A 20,192-nucleotide genomic window follows, 5' to 3' on the forward strand; every position below is an offset into this window, starting at 1 on the left:
CCATTAAAATATGAGTAGGCACCTATGTAACTATCTAACTTTACTGAATCCAACTTGCTTTACCTTACTCTGCGTAGAACAAAGGTCCGAGCCGCCCATTGTGCCCATTGTGCGAAGTGTGTGTAAATTGTTTCTTAGTTGTAACACAAAAAACAATAAAATGCGAATTACAATTTAATTCTAGATCATTGTTGGCGCTGGCCATCCTGGTAGTTAGCTAAAGAAGTGTGTTAACATTTAAGTAGGTTGTTTCTTAACCTACCTATGTAGTTAGAAGAGAACATTAACCTTTATTACCTGCGTTTACCAGGCCAGCCTCAAACTGTCGGATATTGCCCATATACTTATTACTCATATTCCACTTTAGTTATATAAACATTTTGACTTCAAGGAAAGTCGAATCAGTTGTCATCAAACTGGTAGTTTCGACGGGCGCTCGTAGCGGGTTCAAAAATGAATTTTGAACATAAAATTTTATTTTTATACGTTTTGAGTATTTTGAGTTCTGTAACTTGTGACCTGCAGCTCCCTGAAGGTTAGTCTTTATTATTAATCTCGTTTTATGTACATACATGATTAAAACTAACTTTGATTTAAGAAAAAGTACAATAACTAGCCTTTTCACCCGTGTCCCGTGGGAACTACTGCCCGTAACGGGATAAAATATAAGCTATTTTATTTGAGAAGACAGTAGCTTTCAAATTTTCAAATCGGTTCAGTACTTTTGGAGCCTTTCGGGTACAAACGAACAACAAAAAATATTTTGTCCTTTTATAGATAAACATCCTAATGAATCAAGAAATTTATAAAATCATCATCATCATCATCCAAATCGTCTACTGCTAGGATTCCTCCTACGAGTAGAAGTATATTTCCTGTAGTAGGTTGGTACTTATTAAGTACTACTAGGTAGTAAAAACCGGCCAAGTGCGAGTCGGACTCGCACAAGAAGGGCTCCGTACCATAATTTATAAAACGGACAAAAAAATCACGTTTGTTGTATCGGAGCCCCCCAAAATATTTATTTAATTCTAGTTTTCATTTTGTATTTGTTGTTATAGCGGCAACAAAAATACATCATCTGTGAAAATTTCAACTCTCTAACTAGCGGTTCATAAGATACAGCCTGGTGACAGACGGACGGACGGACAGAGGAGCGAAAACAATAGGGTCCCGTTTTACCCTGTGGGTACGGAACCTTAAAAAGCAACACAAGTGCCCTCAAGGAAAATTGGTTTAAGGTGTGAATATACCTGACCTGAGTCAATAACCTGTCATGGTTATAGGTCAATGTCATCAAGTTATTTAATGTTTTCGTATTTAAGTACCTGCTTTTCATGCCATTTTAAAATTTGGTTTATTCTTCTTCTTCAATGAGAATCTCTCACTAATATAGGGCGAAAGTTTGTCAGTGTGTATGATTCTTACTTCATTATACACAAACGGCTTAATCGATACTGATGAAAATTGCAGTTGTCTTTTAAATCGGACTAATATAGGTACGTATGGACTACTTTTTACCTGAGTGCGGGAAGTTGTTATCCCAGCAAGCAAGGGTGAAGGGGCAGAATAAAATGCAGCCTGTTTATTATTGTTGTGGTTAGCTATCTAGCATCAAAATCAGCATTTGTAAAATGATGTGCAATGTGCATAATAACATAAGGTTTTACGATGACATTTCATGTTAATTTATTTGCTTGCATAGTGTCAATCGACGGTAACAAGGCAATAAATGAAACTGGTTTCTTGACCAGTTGTAAAGACATTGATCCTCAATGATCTTGTAACAGTTTTTCCTCGCCCTTCGACCACATATCTCAATCCACCGTAACAGAGACGAACATAAAAAATAAAATTAATAAAAACTGAAGCACATCCACAGAATTAGAATTATTTGCATAGATAAGTTACATAATGTTTTCCTAGACGATTTTCGACAATGGCGGCTGTCCTCATATAAGGAAAAAGCCAGTTGAGTAGGACATATTGTAATTGGACAAGCAATTGCGCAAACACAGGTGCACTCTCTGTTCCTTCACTCTCAGTACTCTCAGTACTCTCACTTCTCGAAGTAAGATCAAGTGCAGGACCGACATTAACGAGCTCTCCGATGCAAGAGAAGTTACATAAATACTATGCCAAAAAAACCGGCCAAGTGCGAGTCGGACTCGTGCACGAAGGGTTCCGTAAATTACAGTTAAATCAACCTATCTCAAAAACTATAAGAGATACTTTGATCAAACCAAAAATCGTTGAAAGAGTTAATTAGCATGCATCACCTCTATTTTTTTTAGAATTTTATACCCCGTAGTTATAAAAATAGAGGGGGGGGGGACATACTTTTTACGACTTTGAGAGCTGATATCTCAAAAACCGTTCACTTTAAGAAAAATGTTTTTTAGAAAACTTTATATCATTTTAAAAGACCTTTCCATTGATACCCCACACGGGTATGTACATCGAAAAAAAAAATTTCATCCCTCAGTTACATGTATGGGGGGCCCCACCCCCAATTCTTTTTTTTACTATTTAGTGTCATATTTTTGTAGCGGTTCATACAACACATATTCCCATCAAATTTCATCACTGTAGTACTTATAGTTTCCGAGTAAATCGGCTGTGACAGACGGACAGACGGACAGACGGACAGACGGACAGACGGACATGACGAAACTATAAGGGTTCCGTTTTTGCCATTTTGGCTACGGAACCCTAAAAACAGGGCATGAAAGTCATATTTGTACCTATATGCAAATCACATGCACATTGTCTTGGCATGCTTAAGCTCGGGAGCTTTCAGTAGTGGCGACGTGGTCGAAAGACAAATAAGTGCATGTTTTCGTGAATTAAACATAAATAACAGCCTGGTTTCTCGACACGACTCACGCCTTTCACCAAGTTCCCTTAAAACTAATGATGTACGTAAAATCTTACTACATTATTTTTCAGGGGCTTCATGTGTCACAAAAGGTGTCACAGGTACATGTGTGAATATATTCAAGTGCAATTCAGCTGCTTTGTCCTATTTGTTTGTAAGTATATTAATTGATATTAAACTAATTTATTTGGATGATGCTGCTTTGGAAATTGAGTACATCTTCTTTATTATTTCGATTTTGAGTTTGACTTTTTGTAGACCCCATAACACTATATTTTTGTCACTGTAAAGTGGTACGTGTTACCACTCATTCATCTTTAATTATTTTTAGGCAAACGCGGGCTATGATGTAGTAGAGTACGAGATCCCTGAACTGCCTGAAATCTGTTCTTATAAGGACAATGAACCAGTCGTGTGCTGCACCGACTGCGAGATTGGAGAGGAGAAGTAAGGGGTTCTTTCAATCTAGGTTTTTTTTGTTTGCTTTTTGCATAAAAAGTATAGGCCCTTACTGACCCGCTGCTGGCAAAGCCTTTAATCAATCTGCGAGGAAGCCATCTAAAGCTTCTCTCCATCGCAACTTTATTCTTTCTCCTAGTTGGAAGTAATACCTACCAAAAATAAAAACTCTGTTATGTACATAGAAGAAAAACAAATATAAGTTAAGTGCAAAAACTGACATGTCCAGATTAATTCCAGATATCGCAACACAGCCGTAGGCCCATCTGGAGCTCTGGTGCACACCGAACATTCAGTGGCTAAAGAGAGTAAGTCAATAAGTTTTATGCTCTAATCAGCAAACCAGGACTTGCCAATATCATCATCATTAACCTATTGCCAGGTTATTAAGGAGTTCGAATCTTTATGCTGAAAAAATCAGCTATTTAAAAATTGTGGCGTTTGAGCATCTGCATTCCAAGAGCTTTAGCTCAGCTCCGCAAAGCAGTCACTCGCAAACCACTAATGCTCATGATAAGCTCGTTATTTAAATAATAAATCATTTTGATTTTATTCCTGTTTTCAGAATGCTACGAATACTTCCAAAGGCTTCCATTCAAGTGCCGTTTTCCTGGCTACTTCACATTAACTAAGGAATGGCTTGAACACCTGAAATGCCATAATTATACTTTAGGTACAAAGTACGTGGGTTTCACTACTGGGGGACGAAATGCAGAACGATGGGAGTTTCCACACGTGGTATGTAACATTTTATTCCCAAAAATTTAATCTTAAGTGTACGTTGTTTCAATTGGTGGGTTTCTTGGAGAACAAAATAACTAGCAGAGGTGCAATAACGGGAAAACGCCTCAGAAAGTAGCGCACCAATGCGTGCGGGGGACGAGGAACGTCGAAACGAAAACCAAAAAATCGTTGAAATATGTCTCAAAGAACCTTTTTGGTCATGCCGACCGTACCTATTTGACCTAGAAGAAAGCGCCTGGAACAACCTGCATCATGGCATCTCCACTCTGTCCTTACTCCGTGGTGGGTTTTCATTTGTTCGTCAAGGTTTGTGGCCCCTCCCAACACAGGTTGCATATATATGTTTCAGGCTTTGATCGGATATGGGAGCGACGTGGATTCTGCGCAGTGGTTATGTGGAGGCTCGGTCATCAGTGAGAGATACATACTCACTGCTGCACACTGCACTTCGACTCGAGTGCTGTAAGTTTTTATTTTCCCTCCCTACCCTAGTAAACAATCATTTTTTCTTATATATCTATGAATTTTCAGGGGCAAAATATCGTTCGCTGCCCTCGGCTTGCTAAGACGTTCTGACCCCAAGGAATATTGGAAGATATACAGAATTAAGAAAATCATCGTCCACCCGCAATACAAAGCACCTTCCAAGTACCACGATATTGCTCTCCTCGAGACGGAAACCGAGTAAGATATTTGTTTAAAAATGTTTTAGTAGATACGTAGGGTTACGTCCAAGTTTTTATTTAAAATACTTGCCTTTGCGTGCTCTTTATAAAAGTCCCATTAGTTTGCTCACAGATTGACTCTTTTACAGATACCTCTGATAACATCTTGAACTAAAAAAATATCAATATCCAAGCGTAATTGGCCATTTACTTACAACATCTCTCAATAAATGAATTGAAGAGATATTCGATATTAAATAGGCCTTTATCAATAACCTGTCTTATGTCCAGGATAGCATTCGGCAATGACTTGTTACCAGCATGCCTGGACACTGGCACCCAGTGGAAAGTGGTGGCTGGTGCATCAGGATGGGGACGTCTTGGGCACAGACAGGCTTTAGCTGATACCCTGCAAGTGGTGAGTGCTATCTTTTTGCCTAAGCGTTTAGTTTAGGGCCAGCTGACTGGTATTATTTTAAATCTGTTTGAGGAAGAGGACGGTTTTAAAATTTTGGCTTTGGTTCTTAGGCTTTTATAAAACTGACTTTTGTTGGTCTAATTGTCGTATAATGCAACTGCTGGGCGCGAGGTCTCGGGCCGAAATCGCTTTGTGGGTTTTAGAAAATTTCACAAAGCAGCTCGGAGTCTTGACTTTGGTGGTCGATGGCGCATGATCACAATATAACTATCTTATGCATAATGTATTACACTCAGTAAATAGACGTAGACGGTGCACAAGTCCCTTTAGACCTGGTTAATGCGGTTAACCATCTTATAGTATAAATTGGCTTTCCAGGTAGATTTAGAAGAGTTCAATGAAACGGAATGTTCTTTCATATTCCCACCTCACAGACACCTGAACCGTGGCTATGACCACAATACTCAGATGTGCTATGGATCCAAATTTGAAGTTGTGGATACCTGTGAGGTAAGTTAAAAAATACCGTGTTTTATGTTTGGTCCGCTTTACTATGTCGTTAACCTCCAAACGTATGAATGCAAAACATATCAAATGTGGAATTACATCCTTTAAGACCTTTGTCACTTTTTGCATTTAATTTAATATTATGCTGATCGAATCAGTTTTCCTGTTTATCTCTGTATTCAATAACTTTTAAAATCTGTGCGTGTGTGATAGACAGAATGATAAAATCAGTTATCTTTTACGAGTACCAGTGTTTTTTTTATAAGGAGCGACAATTTTTTATGACTATTGCGATTGATTCCTCTTTTTCTGCCCTTCTAGGGGGACAGTGGTGGCCCACTCCAAGGTCACTCCTCCAAGTGTCTCTACACCATCGTGGGAGTGACCTCATACGGCAAGGACTGTGGCATCCTGGGCTCAGCAGGCATGTACACCAGGGTCTCCCACTACGTACCCTGGATTGAGAGCATCGTCTGGCCTGAAGAAACTGAAGCCAGAAGGAATAGGCTAGGGCTGCAGCAGATCTTCAACTAACTTTTTGTACCATGGAGAACAGACTAGCGGAGATGCCAAAATGGGAAATCTCATAAGAAAGTAGCGCGCCAAAATGCTGGTGAGCGGGGGACGCGGAACGTTACTGTCTCCGCCCTTATACGCCTTCTTTGGAGCTAAACAGTTCTTAGTTTAATCAAAAATCGTTGCTATGTCTCAAAGCAACCTGTTGAGTTCAATCGTAATTTTTTGTTTTGGTCATGCCCGTTGTACGTATTTGAAGAAGGCACCTTATCTACCTGCATTATGGCATCTCCGGTCATATTTCCTTACTCCGTGTATTGTACTTCCTTCAGATTATTGATGACCACGTTAGATAATAGATGGCCATGATTGATAGTCAGTGTGTTTGTCTGTCACGCTGGAAGGACGAGGGTTATATTCCTGCACAAGACAAACATTGCATGAACATGAGTGTTTTAATTTAGTTTAATTATTTTTTATATACTTAAGTATGTAAAATATATATTAAAGAAAAATTTATACCTATAATATTTTGCCTTTTCATGCGTTACAAGTTAAAAGACCAGCCGATGTTAATAGCGATTTAATTTGTGATGTACCTAATTCAAGACATCGCGTAATATTTTGTGTATTTAAGTAATTATACATAGTTTAACATAGACTCAAAAGAATTCTCAAACAAAATTCGTTAAAACCTTGGCTTTTGTAAACTTTATTTTTTGCCAGTTTTCCTGTTTGTCTTGTTATTTAGCCAAAAAATGTTTGGTCGTTAGTTTTTATGATTGTCTGAGCAAAATATTTAACAAAAGGTTTATTGTCCTACAGCGAGCGCAAGATTACAAAATTTATTTATCTTGGCATTTTGTCTCCCCTTGCTTTCCGGTCATCATCATCTTTTTTTTTATTCCACTGCAGGGCACAGACCTCGCACTGACAAAGGATACTTGCTCTTCATCATCATCTTCATCTCAGCCTTAGGACGTCCACTGCTGAACATAGGCTTCCCCTTTAGATCTCCACAGATACCTGTTGGAGGCGACCTGCATCCAGCGTCTTCCGGCGACCTTTATAAGGTCGTCTGTCCACCTTGTTGGTGGACGTCCTACGCTGCGCTTGCTAGTCCGTAGTCTCCACTCTAGCAGTTTTCGACCCCATCGGCCATCTGGTCTTATCCCATCAAAATTATTTTGAGACGCAACAACTAAAGAATTCAAATTGACTTGAGAGCGTAAAAAAATACTCGGAAAAAATTATTGAAATACAATGTTCCTACTCCGTTGAAACTGATGTTGAATTACAGTAGCAATATAATCTACACACAAACAGAAATGTTCAGGTAATACAAACATGTGGAAAAACTTCGAAAATTAATTGAAATCTGGCACGCCGTATTAGTCTCAACGCGAAAGTGCTCTTTGTCCTACGCATGCACGTGACCATGGCTGCGGAAAAATGCATCGTTTTGATATGCATCTTTAGTTGGATATGCTGTGGACTCTGCCAACTTAACCTGAGTGAAGGTAAGATGAGACTATCTGCAAAATACTGCATTATTGAAAAGTTAACTGAACGGGTAGGTTTTACTCAATAAGGGTCCCACAGATAAGGGTATAGGGGTCTCAAAAGAATATCCAGAAGAACAGTTGCAATAAGAATATTTAGGTAAGTACATACAATAGGTATCCAGCGAGGCTATGAGAGTGAAGGAATAGAGAGTGCACTTGTGTCTTCGCAAATGCTTATGCACTAAAATACGTCCCGCGCAGTTGGCTGATCTCCACATGAGAACAGCCGCCCGCCGTTGACGATAATCGGCCAGGAGGATATCATCATCATCATCATCCAGCGTCGAAACTGCAGAAGGAATTACACAATGGGGATACTTTTGATCAAAATATGTATATTAAAATGAAAAAATTCACAAGATTTCACGTTCCTTCATCGCCATGTTGACAACTTCACGCAATGATTGACAATGGTCGGTAACAATGTCGATATTTAAAAAAAATTGTTCAGAACTGCTATTGTTACATTACCTCCATTGTTTAAAAACATATAAATATAATGTTATAAATTGTGTGGAATGCGGTATGACGGTTTCCCAAATACTTAGCTACACCATTTGTGAAACTATGTATAATTTTTATTTATTTTAGGGTTACTAGGATTAATTAAGGTAATCCGTCAGAGAACCAAGGTCATCGACATAGCCCACCGAATCAGCAAGCTGAAGTGGCAGTGGGCTGGCCATATTAGCCGAAGAACCGATAACCGTTGGGGTAAACGAGTTCTAGGCGTGCGTGTTCGAGGCATGCACTTGGAGAGGCCTATGTCCAGCAGTGGACTGCGATAGGCTGATAATGATGATGATGATGAGGATTAATTACTTTTTTCATCCGTCATGCCTACTGTATTTAATTAATTTATTTTATAGGTTCATACTGCCTCAATCACGACATCAGTGGTACATGCGTCAAATTGCATAAATGTGGTTCAGCCGTCCTGACGTACTTGTATGTAAGTAGGTATATCGGTAATAGTGTTTATGTTAAGTTTACTGAACATCCTTAATGGACGACTACCTATTTGCCAGCGCAGTGGAATAAACACATGTACTTTATGATATTCTGTCTTTACGAGTAATGAGGCATGTAATAAGGAGGGCTGACACGCACGCAACAAAGTGTGTGTTAAGTATGAATGTAGATAGATGGAGAGAGAAAGGAAGGAGGATGAGTTGCCTGATAGATGACATGAATAAGAAGGGAGTGAGTGTCTGTATGACTGGGAGTCACATGGAGGAATGGAAGCGGAAGTCATATTGTGCCGATTCTAAATAAAATGGGGAAAAGGGCAGGAAGAAAACGATTAATAACAGCCTTTTCACACTAATGGATTTTCCGAACGGTAACATTCGACAATTACAGAAATTGTGTTAAAAACCACGCTACACCACCCGTACTAAGTACCAACCAAGCGGTGTTGCACGAATAATCCTCTCGGACACTGCCAGTTTGGAAAGGCTGTGAGGAATAGAGAGTGTCTAGCTATCACGCTTCATAAGCTACAGCTTGGTGACAGGCAGACAGCGAAGTCTTAGTGGTATCGATTATTATTAACTTACGGAACCCTAAAAATGGTACCTACTACATTGAGTATTATTGCATTTTGGACAAATATTGTACTTATAATGTTTTGTTGAAATTACTTAATTTAAACGATGATTGAAATGAATATGTCCAATTATGTAGCGACAAATAAGGTACAAAGTAATAATAATATTCACGGTTCTGTTTTATTTGTTCACAAAGCTGTATTAGTAATGTTCCTATGGTATGTTGAGAAATATCAGTATTATATTAAGTAAGTATATCGTATTCATGTCATAAAATATGCATGACTAGCATTTAAAAAACCCGGACATTTTGCGTAAATCACATTATTTTCCCGGACGAGTCCGATTTTTTTTTAAACATAACAAGACCTCATTTTAAATCTATTTACTATTACCATATACTTAAATTTGGTGAGACGCTTCCTTACATGAAAAGTGTCCGGGATTTCCCCGGAAACTTAATGAAACACCGCCCGGACGGCCTCCACATGAGGACAAATCCGGGGAAACCCGGACGAATGGCAACCCTATGCATGCATAACCAATGTATAAGTAAGTTTAACTGGTTATCAGACTTTCTGGCTTCTATTGTATACTTATATTCTGACCCGTCATAACAAACACAAAAAACCTTTAAGCATTTCGAAACACTGAAAAACTCGTTACACTATGGAGCGACGGCGACCTAACCTGTGATCAATCCGTGCGGATGCTACGTAGCCTGTTCTACCAAATTCTCTTTTTCAGCATAATGCTGGTTTTGCCAACATGAGCCTGCCGAAACTGCCTGAACTATGCTCACTCGTGGACGACGAGCCGGTGGTCTGCTGCACCGACTGTACTTTAAGTAATGTGGACGCGTAAGACTGAAAAAATATATATTCTTAGCTATACCTAGTTATTTACAAAATACATTATAAAAGAGGTGTAACTAAAAAGCGTCAAAAAACTTCTCATACCTGTCGAGAGAGAGCATGCTGGATGGCAATTTTTATACCTTGGCCAATGAAGTAGCCAGCCTTTTGGTCACGCGAAGCGTCAACCCAACTAATTAGATTAGCTATTTCTACATGAAAAAATAAATTGAAATCATGGGTAAGAACAGAAAGAAAGTTGTGTAAGCATGGCTCAATATGTTATATCGGTATATAACCGCTGAATCGATTAAATTGAAATCTGATATATAGAAATATATTCGTGTTGGTTACAATATTAACAACTAAACAGATTTTTGATGGTAAATTGGTGGGGAGTTAAATTAGAACCAGCATGGAACCACCTTAGGAGACAGGATTCCCTCGGAAGATAAAACTGGAGATTTATTTTACCGTCTTCGAAGTTGTTTCATTGAACTTGTGAACTTGATTATCGTTCTCCCTACAAAGTTACAATGTTTTAGGTTCAGTGACTCTGCTGTGGCACCCTATGGGGTCCTCATCAGTAAGAAAGGTCCAAAGGCATGGAAAAGTAAGTGCATTCTAAACCTTTAACGAAGATAGATAAGAAAGTAAGTAGGAACTCTTTGATCATAATGTTTTAAAGTAGGAGACATTAATGGCTTCTTAAAACGATGTGTAAAGAACGGTCCTTATTTGTTTCTTAGATTTCAAATATGTCCCACTTCTATTGGCTAAAACTTTTTCTTATATATTTTTCAAATAAGCTAATGAAGTTTACTTATTTATCCTGAATGTTTCAGAATGCGTGGAATATTTCCATAAACTTCCATATCCGTGCCGCGGTAAAGGCAATGTTCTACTCAAGAAGAGTCTGGAACAGTTCAGGCTTTGCTACACATCTACGTTGAAGGTTACACTCAATATTGATCGTTTGGTTCCTCAAAAATGGAGATTCCCCCATCTGGTAAGGTACTTTTTTGGTACTTCTTAAGACCTATTTCTATGATTTGGTTGTAAAACATTATAGGGCCGAGGATAGTGCCTTGGGTAACTCTCAGCCACTTAACAATGATTAAGCTAGTATGGATAGGTCGCTTATTTATATGTACTTTGTTTAAAGTTACAATTCACGCCCACACCTTAAGATCTGATTTTATGATAGATAAACAGATGATTTTAATCATGAATACATAAGAGACAGTATCAAATGCTTTGTTCAAATCTAAAAAGTTACAAACCGTTTGGAAATTCCTACAAATAAGTTCTATGTATCTAAATGCAAAAATATTAACTGTCGCTATAAATTTTATGTCTGAATACTTGAAAACATATTTCTCTGTTGGGCAGCTGCTCTATCCCCGGGTGTACTTATTTTTATTTCCAGGCTTTGCTTGGATACGGCGAAAACCTCAATAAGGCGCAGTGGCTGTGCGAGGGGACTGTGATCAGCGAGAGATTCATACTGACGGCTGCACGGTGCACTTCTGCGGGTACCCTGTGTGTATATTCCTATAACATATCTTCATGTATTTACACGTCATTTGTACTTACTTGTTATACGTTTTCTTATGTATGGTATGTTATGTGTATTAATGGTATGTGCAATTTGATGTTATGGACAATCATAATTTACAACAACATCATAATTAACACCTTATTTTTAAAATGAGTCATTAATTTGAATATGTGCTTGTTGTAATTTGCTTATTTGACATGGATTTCAAAAATGTTTACAAACACGATTTCCATGATTAGGTAAAGAAGAAATCAACTGAACTAAAATACTTTTATCAATTTCAGTGGAACTGTAACATATGCTTCGCTGGGAGTCAGAAGTAATGACAGACATAAGAACACCCACATTTACAAGATCAAGAGAGTCTTTAATCATCCTAAATACAACGAGCCGTCGTGGTACCATGACATAGCACTTCTGCAAACTGAACAAGAGTATGGCTTACTTATTTACTTTCTATGGTTGCCTAGCACACTAATATTACAGCAGAAAGTTTATGTGTGCGTCTATCCTAGTCAGCCAACAGCTAGATTTTTATTAAATATGTCAGTTATATAGCTTAAATGTAGGTACATTAGAATTACGTATGGGCTACTTTTTATCTGAGTGCGGTAAGGACTTCCTTCAGGACTAGCTAAACCGTTGGCAGAAACAGAACAAAATGAATTCCTTAAAAATCACTAACATCCGTACTGGCTACGGTGAGAGAGAAATGAAGAAGGAGTCAGTTCTCAAATAATCTGTAATGCCACACTGATTAACGTTACCCCTTGCATCATGGTTTCTATCATTGGCCTCTCAATACAAGACTTGTAAAAGAAATACTAAAATCTCTCTTAAATAATTTGTTCTCAGAATACATTTTAACAGTGAACTCCTCCCTGCTTGTTTGGATGTTGGTGCTCATGATACGTCAATAGCAGAAACAGCTGGCATTGTTGCAAAATTTGCCAATAAGAATCAAAGTACCTCACGTAACATGGAATCTGTAAGTGCCCTAAATTGCGATGTTTTTCAAAGATCATATGTACATTTATTCTTTCTAGTACATTTAATAACTCATCATCATCATCTTCCTGCCCTGTTCCCAAGTCATTTGGGGTCGGCGCAACATGGTTTTTCTTCCATTCCTCTCTGTCAGACGTCATACTAACATCCACTCCTGCTTCATGTCCTTTATCAGGCAATCAATCCATCTTTTCCTCGGTCCACCTCTGCCTCTCCATTCTACATTACATCATATATTAGTACATTTAATACCTATAAATGGTTAAAAAATATATAAGAGCGAAGGGAAGTCTAGTCTGAAATTACAGATGAAATAATAATTTCCTATCAAATCCTTTACTTTCTTAGGAACAAAAATCAAATGTGGCTTTGAAATTATGTATCGTAAATTATTTTTTCAGGTATACTTGGATAAAACGCACCGATTGAAGTGCAAATACAAATATAGACCGAACAATAACCTACTGCGTGGGTTTGACGTTTACAAGCAAATGTGTTATGAAGAGCATATTAAAACTGGCAAAACTTGCAAGGTAACAACGTGGGACGTAGTTTAATCAGTACTTATAGGCTTTTAATCAGCATGGGGTATCTATGTATTAACCAATGTAGCCTTCAGAGCTGAGAACATACATAGTACATTTTAACTTAGTCTTAGAAACTTTAACAAAGCAGCCCAGAGCCTGGAAGTAGGTAACACCCATATTGCATTAAAGAGCACGTAAATGTCGGTCCTGCTCCTGGGGCTCAATTCTGCTAATTTCAGAAAGTAGGGTATGAATATCTGGATCATGGGAAAGGCAAGTAACTAGCTATAATTTGAAAGAATCGATAGGAGGATAAAGAGACGAAGGTAGATAGCAACAGCAAAGCACAAGAAAAAAACAGACTCAGATAGAACCCCAAGTCATAAGTATTTATTTAAAAATAAATATATCAAATTTTACAGCGCCTAAGCGGCAGTCCATTACAAGTGGATCAGTTCAGATGCCAATATACCGCCATCGGCGTAACAGGAGAGGTCGTGCCATGCGGGTCTTCGCGAGTTCCTGATATCTTTACGAGGGTATTTACCCACGTTCCCTGGATTGAGAGCATCGTGTGGCCACATGAAGACTGACATTCGTAGCACGTCAATAAAATTACGTAGATTCCTCTTTATCCTAATTTCCTGTAGTTTTTTATTTACCTTGCCTGTATTGGTTTTGTGGTTAATATGATGCCTTTATTCCTAAAGTACAAATTCAGAGACGGCATGAGCATTAACGATAACCATTGCTTCAGGCGGATTGTCAGTTATTTGGCGGGGTCCTTAAACCTCTAGCACAGAATAAAGGGTACTTACTAACTTTCGAAAATATCACTTACACACGCATGTGCATCGACGAGCTTTTATCAGCGCTGTCGGTTCTGTCAGTACTGAGTGTCGTGCATCGAGGACATGCGCATTATATGCAATGGATTCAGAATTAAGTGCTTCTTATTTAAGGCTAAGAGACTTTAGCTGTGGTCTGGCTGGTGGCTGACGTACTCCAGCGAATGATTTAGGTAAAGCTCAGTTGGAGCGTGCGCACACTACAAACTTTTAGTCGGCCGATAGTTTGGGCTTATAAATCTGTATCAAGATGAATGGAAGTACACAAGTAACAATTACAGATTTTCTCTTAATTTACATTAGTTGCAGATTTTATCCATATTTTACTTTAGTTCCATGATTCCTATCATTTTGACCAAAGTCCTGTGCTTATGTGAAAATTTAATATTTCTATCTGTTGACTATTGTGTTTGGTAAAGTAGACACTGAGGGGTCAAGTTGAAGACAAGAATCAGTAGGATAACTTAATTTAAAATGCCAGCGTTCTTTTAACATCAGTGTATTTATATAGCTTCTGTTAATATACAATATGATTAATGATATGATTATATAATATAATGATTACCTCGGTATTGAGTAGCAGTACCATGTCTCAACGTCGTAACATCACATTAATACAATTCGCTTCTATATTATGGACTATTCAGGGAATGCCCTGCAGGATCTTGATAGTTGGAGTCTTCTATATATCTGTCACTTGGTGGATTTTCCATCAGGCCTCTTCTGCCGTATCCCATGGAACCAAAATTAAAGCCCCTTAAACCATGTGAGCCCCTACCCACCGCTCTTCCTGCACCCATGCCCATCGCACCTCCTGCACCCATGCCTATCGCTCGTCCTGAGCCGAAATCCACCCCTCCTCCCGCGCTGAAACCAATCTCTCCTCCTGCGCTGAAACCCATCCCACCACCGCCGCCCAGGCCCATCGCTCCTCCACCGCCCATGCCCATCACACCTCCGCCGCCCATACCCATCGAGCCTCCAGGGATCATGCCTCCGCCGCCCATGCCTATTGAGTTACTTCCATCGATACCTATTATACTTCCACCGTTGAGCCCAATCACCCCAAGTGTACCACCATCCACTCCCACTAATCCACCTGGACCGAATTGGCCAAAGTTGTATCCACCGCCTCCATAGAAAACACTCTGCTTACCACTATACACCGAGGCATGGTGTGCTGAATTTTTAGAATGGCTTTGTTTTCCACTTTGGATTTGGATATTTGCCTGTTGTTTGTTCTGCTGATTCACTTGCACAGCTCTTAATTTCACTTCTACAAATGCTATAGCATTTGCAATTGCTTCCAGAGCAGCTCGCACATCGAATTGGACTCCATTAGTGTAAATAGCAAAATTACCATTTCCGTTAGCAGCTTCGATTAGAATTTGTCTTAAAGCGTCTAGTTTAGCTTTTATATCAAAATATGTAGTGACAGTTAGCTCGGAATTGTACCCTTGATTTTGGCTGAAGCTGTTGATTAGAATATTTATAAACTCTTGTATTTTAGAGTTGAGATCAACATTTGTATTTATAACAGTTTGTGATTTGAAAGCACTGGCAATTAACTGGTCAACTTGGTTCACAACAGCAATTTGTTGGTTTACTTGATTAGTTTGCTCCTGAGCTTTAGCCTCAGCCTCAGCGCGTAATTTCGATTCTACAAATGCCAAAGCATTTATAATTGCTTCAAGAGCAGCGTGCACATTGAATTGGACTCCATTAGTGTAAATAGCAAAATTACCATTTCCGTTGGTAGTAGCTTCGATTAGAATTTGTCTTAAAGCTTCTAGTTTAGCTTTTATATCAAAATATGTAGTGACAGTTAGCTCGGAATTGTACCCTTGATTTTGGCTGAAGCTGTTGATTAGAATATTTATAAACTCTTGTATTTTAGAGTTGAGATCAACATTCGTATTGATTATAGTTTGTGTTTTGAATGCACTTGCAATTAACTGGTCAACTTGGTTCACAACAGCCCTTTGGTGGTTCTGTTGATTCAATTGATTAGTTTGCTCCTGAGTTTTGGCCTCGGCCTCAGCTCGTAGTTTCGATTCTACAAATGCTAAAGCATTTATAATTGCTTCAAGAGCAGCGTGCACATCGAATCGGACTCCATTAGTGTAAATAGCAAAATTACCATTTCCGTTGGTAGTAGCTTCGATTAGAATTTGTCTTAAAGCTTCTAGTTTAGCTTTTATATCAAAATATGTAGTGACAGTTAGCTCGGAATTGTACCCTTGATTTTGACTTAAGTTGTTGATTAGAATATTTATAAACTCTTGTATTTTAGAGTTGAGATCAACATTTGTATTGATAACAGTTTGTGATTTGAAAGCACTGGCAATTAACTGGTCAACTTGGTTCACAACAGCAATTTGTTGGTTCTGTTGGTTTACTTGATTAGTTTGCTCCTGAGCTTTAGCCTCAGTCTCAGCGCGTAATTTCGATTCTACAAATGCCAAAGCATTTATAATTGCTTCAAGAGCAGCGTGCACATTGAATTGGACTCCATTAGTGTAAATAGCAAAATTACCATTTCCGTTGGTAGTAGCTTCGATTAGAATTTGTCTTAAAGCTTCTAGTTTAGCTTTTATATCAAAATATGTAGTGACAGTTAGCTCGGAATTGTACCCTTGATTTTGGCTGAAGCTGTTGATTAGAATGTTTATAAACTCTTGTATTTTAGAGTTGAGATCAACATTCGTATTGATTATAGTTTGTGTTTTGAATGCACTTGCAATTAACTGGTCAACTTGGTTCACAACAGCCATTTGTTTGTTCTGTTGAATCACTTGATTATTTTGCTCCAGAGCTTTGGCCTCGGCCTCAACTCGTAGTTTCTCTTCTACAGATGCTATAGCATTTGCAATTGTTTCAAGAGCAGCTTGCACATCGAATTGGACTCCATTTGTGTAAACAGTGACATTACCATTTCCGTTGGCAGCAGCTTCGATTAGAATTTGTCTTAAAGCTTCTAGTTTAGCTTTTATATCATAGTTTGAAGTGATAATTAACTCGGAATTGTACCCCTGATTTTGATTTAAGTTATTGATTAGGATATTTGTAAACTCCTGTATTTGAGAGTTGAGATTAGTATTCGTATTGATAACAGATTTGGACTTGAAGACTCCGGAAATTAACTGGTTAACTTGGTTCACAACTGCACTTCTGTCATCAGCTATCGCACCTCCGCCATTATCATAGCCACCAACATCATGATGATTTATAATATTTTGATTCACATCAATATTGTAGTGTGGGGTGGTGATATGTTTAAAACCTACATTATTATTACCGTTAATTTGCAGATTAGCTTGATTATTATTATTATTTTCATTAAAATATTTTAGGAATCCTGTTATGTCAAATACATCATTTCCCGTATTTGACCCCAATTGAATCTTATTTATATCGAAATTTTTAAATGCCTCCATATTGATTTGGAAATTATGATCCATCGTAGATTTATTAATGTCAATATTTTGATTAACTCCTCTGTTCACATTGACAATATACAATAGGTAAGCTTTCAGAATATCTTGAAGGCTAAACTTTGCTACGCCATTATATTTAAAAGAAAAGATGTTGCCGGCGTCGTTAGTGGAAATACAAAAAAAGTTTAAATTCCTGGCACCCGTGCAGAGGCAGTCATCGATATCCATACGAGAGTTAACACTTATATTTGCTATCTCCTCCTGATCTTGACCACGCAGGTAGACGTTGCGCAAAGTCCGTTTTATTTCTGGATGATATTTACCTTCTTTTTGAATGTCATTTGCTTTTCTTTCATATTTTATAGCTGCTTCTTCAGACGCTTCATCAGCTTGACATAAAGATTCCTTGCAAACAAGAATTAACTGAAACGAAATTAAACTGTTATTTCAGTACCTATATGGTTGACGTCGTCAGTCTGACGCAGTAACCTGGTGCACAGGTTACCAATTGTGAAAAGAGGCTCTATACCTAAGGCATGATCCCTATAAGTAATTGTTTACGTCATTTCCTGTCCTACTTATTATGGACGCTTTGGCAGTGGGCATAACGGAAGAGGTACCCTTGTTGAGAGTTGGCAACAGAGACTGGAGAATCGTCATTTGCCTAGACTTTTGTCAACTAAGTTGGGGCTAGCTTGGGCTGCGGGATTGTTCGAAAGGGTTACCGTGGCCCTGGTACATAAAAGGCCTACGTCGGAACAAGACGGTTTTGAGTCAGTAAGAGTCGGGCACTCCCTCACCGCTGCTAACCCACAGCGGGAGGGGTCATTTGATGATTTTTGGCGTCGTTAAAAAAAAAGTTGTGGTTAGCTTCCAGTCTAACCGACAACGAGTTGAGAGGAAGGTTTTAGGTATGAACGTGGATGGATATTGTGAAATTATCAAAGTAACGATGGATGGATTGTGTGAAAGTGGATATGGTGAGAAAGAATATTGCTTGTGAGATGACGGCAGATAGAAGAGAATTAAAGGAGAAGACATAGATCACAAATAAAATTGGGATAAGGGTAGGACAATGATGCTGATAAACACCCTTAGGTTCAGTATACGAATAAGGCATATCACATTCCCACAGTTCAGTATAATACCGCTTTCAGGATGTTGTTGGTGCTGCCACGTTACATCAGTGATGAGTAATTTGGTGTTCTTAGTGCATGAACAATCAGGAACTATGCACCCAGTGAGTCAGGTGAGCGCAAGAGAAGAGTGGTCAGTGTGATTACTAAAAAAATATGGACGAAATAAATTATTATATTAAACTTACCACTGCCTGATACAGCAAGATTAACGGCACGTTTTTCATCGTATGAAGTTTTGTATTCCAGCCAGCCTGGGTGGTAGTTAGCAGAGGTTTGCCTGTCGAACAACGGGCATTAATAACCCAGCATGGTTACGTGTAAATGTACTTATCGGCACCTTTCACGGTCCCCTAAGAATACAACTATTTCATTTATATTACTTAATCGAAATATTATAAAAAAACATTTGCCCTTTGTTGCCCGCCTGCTGCCGAAACTGTGTCTTTATCGATATTAATAAGACCATCCCCCGGTCTCGATCAGTTGAAAACTAATTTATTTTACTCTAAACTTAATTTAAATCCATCAATTAATTATAAGAGTTTGTTTTCATTAAGCATAACAATGAATATATTTTTGGAATATAAGGATACGTACCCTGTCGGTCATATTAGCCTCTTGTCGTCTTTTGCACGGGTGCACAAAATGAAGTAAATGTCGTTTTCAATTTTGCGTTACCTAATTATACTTATCACTTCCATTTAATTTTTTTTTTCAACTTCTACATAAAACATAATTAAAAGCCGTATGTACAACAATAATTATACTCACTACGACTAGGAAATTAAGTACTTACTAGATGTTAAGTGTGAATAATTGCTATATGCCTAATAATAAATGACTACAACTATTTGTAATGTTTCAATTTAAACGTTATCTGATGAAGTACATGCGTATCGAGATATATGTATAATATATTTTTACATGTAAGTAGGAATTATTTATTTAACCATTTAAATTTTTGATTGAAACATTTAAAAAAAACATTATACAATTATAATGTAATTATAAAACAAAATTGGACATGGAACATTTAGATAGGAACCAAAGTCGAGATCTATGTAGGACTTCCACCAAGCACACGGCCTTCTGCAATAGAGAGCTCTATTACAAAGAAGAGGTCTTTTAATAATACAAAATATCGTCATCATCATTCTCTGAGCTGATCGCAATCTGAGCAATCGACATAGCCCACCGAATCAGCAAGCTGAAGTGGCAGTGGGCTGGCCATATTAGCCGAAGAACCGATAACCGTTGGCTTAAACGAGTTCTAGAGTGGAGACCACGCCTCGGCAAACGTAGTGTAGGACGTCCTCAGGCACGGTGGAGTGATGACTTGCGCAAGACGGCTGGCAGGAGCTGGATGCGAGAAGCCGAAAATCGATCTCAGTGGCGTGCACTTGGAGAGGCCTATGTCCAGCAGTGGACTGCGATAGGCTGGTGATGATTCTCTGAGCTATAGGCCGCTGAACATAGGCCCTCCCATAGGCAAATAGGTCCGCCCTCATTCATTGCC

At 38.4% G+C, this 20,192-nt stretch overlaps 3 protein-coding genes across 3 annotated transcripts; 2 read left to right on the top strand and 1 right to left on the bottom strand.

Moving 5' to 3' along the window:
- Window positions 1-194: 194 nt before the first annotated feature.
- Window positions 195-6,688, top strand: LOC110382158 (serine protease snake). Its single transcript, XM_064041740.1, has 10 exons — window positions 195-535; window positions 2,950-3,032; window positions 3,210-3,325; window positions 3,578-3,645; window positions 3,903-4,075; window positions 4,431-4,543; window positions 4,613-4,765; window positions 5,038-5,164; window positions 5,543-5,674; window positions 5,993-6,688. Exons 1-10 carry the CDS (start codon window positions 454-456, stop codon window positions 6,203-6,205), a joined length of 1,260 nt encoding a protein of 419 aa, XP_063897810.1. The 5' UTR covers window positions 195-453; the 3' UTR covers window positions 6,206-6,688.
- An 816-nt stretch (window positions 6,689-7,504) lies between these two features.
- Window positions 7,505-13,884, top strand: LOC126056474 (CLIP domain-containing serine protease C9). The gene is made up of 10 exons (XM_049849601.2): window positions 7,505-7,707; window positions 8,622-8,704; window positions 10,050-10,162; window positions 10,702-10,769; window positions 11,002-11,165; window positions 11,586-11,698; window positions 12,002-12,151; window positions 12,573-12,705; window positions 13,127-13,258; window positions 13,675-13,884. Exons 1-10 carry the CDS (start codon window positions 7,614-7,616, stop codon window positions 13,843-13,845), a joined length of 1,221 nt encoding a protein of 406 aa, XP_049705558.2. The 5' UTR covers window positions 7,505-7,613; the 3' UTR covers window positions 13,846-13,884.
- A 756-nt stretch (window positions 13,885-14,640) lies between these two features.
- On the bottom strand, window positions 14,641-19,564 carry LOC126056472 (uncharacterized). The gene is made up of 2 exons (XM_064041715.1): window positions 19,274-19,564; window positions 14,641-18,953 (listed from the first exon to the last, which is right to left on the bottom strand). Exon 2 carries the CDS (start codon window positions 17,763-17,765, stop codon window positions 14,733-14,735), a length of 3,033 nt encoding a protein of 1,010 aa, XP_063897785.1. The 5' UTR covers window positions 17,766-18,953; window positions 19,274-19,564; the 3' UTR covers window positions 14,641-14,732.
- Between the last annotated feature and the right edge of the window lie 628 nt (window positions 19,565-20,192).

Source organism: Helicoverpa armigera, chromosome 26 (genome assembly GCF_030705265.1).
Source record: "Helicoverpa armigera isolate CAAS_96S chromosome 26, ASM3070526v1, whole genome shotgun sequence".
Taxonomy (NCBI): domain Eukaryota; kingdom Metazoa; phylum Arthropoda; class Insecta; order Lepidoptera; family Noctuidae; genus Helicoverpa; species Helicoverpa armigera.

Excerpts from the sequence above, each read along its gene's own strand:
- LOC110382158 (XM_064041740.1), top strand. The coding sequence starts at position 454 with ATGAATTTTGAACATAAAATTTTATTTTTATACGTTTTGAGTATTTTG. Across the intron at positions 3,326-3,577 it reads TGCGAGATTGGAGAGGAGAA|ATATCGCAACACAGCCGTAG; the intron begins GTAAGGGGTTCT and ends GATTAATTCCAG. Across the intron at positions 5,165-5,542 it reads TAGCTGATACCCTGCAAGTG|GTAGATTTAGAAGAGTTCAA; the intron begins GTGAGTGCTATC and ends TTGGCTTTCCAG.
- LOC126056474 (XM_049849601.2), top strand. The coding sequence starts at position 7,614 with ATGCACGTGACCATGGCTGCGGAAAAATGCATCGTTTTGATATGCATC. Across the intron at positions 10,770-11,001 it reads AGGTCCAAAGGCATGGAAAA|AATGCGTGGAATATTTCCAT; the intron begins GTAAGTGCATTC and ends TGAATGTTTCAG. Across the intron at positions 11,699-12,001 it reads TGCACTTCTGCGGGTACCCT|TGGAACTGTAACATATGCTT; the intron begins GTGTGTATATTC and ends TATCAATTTCAG.
- LOC126056472 (XM_064041715.1), bottom strand. The coding sequence starts at position 17,765 with ATGGATATCGATGACTGCCTCTGCACGGGTGCCAGGAATTTAAACTTT.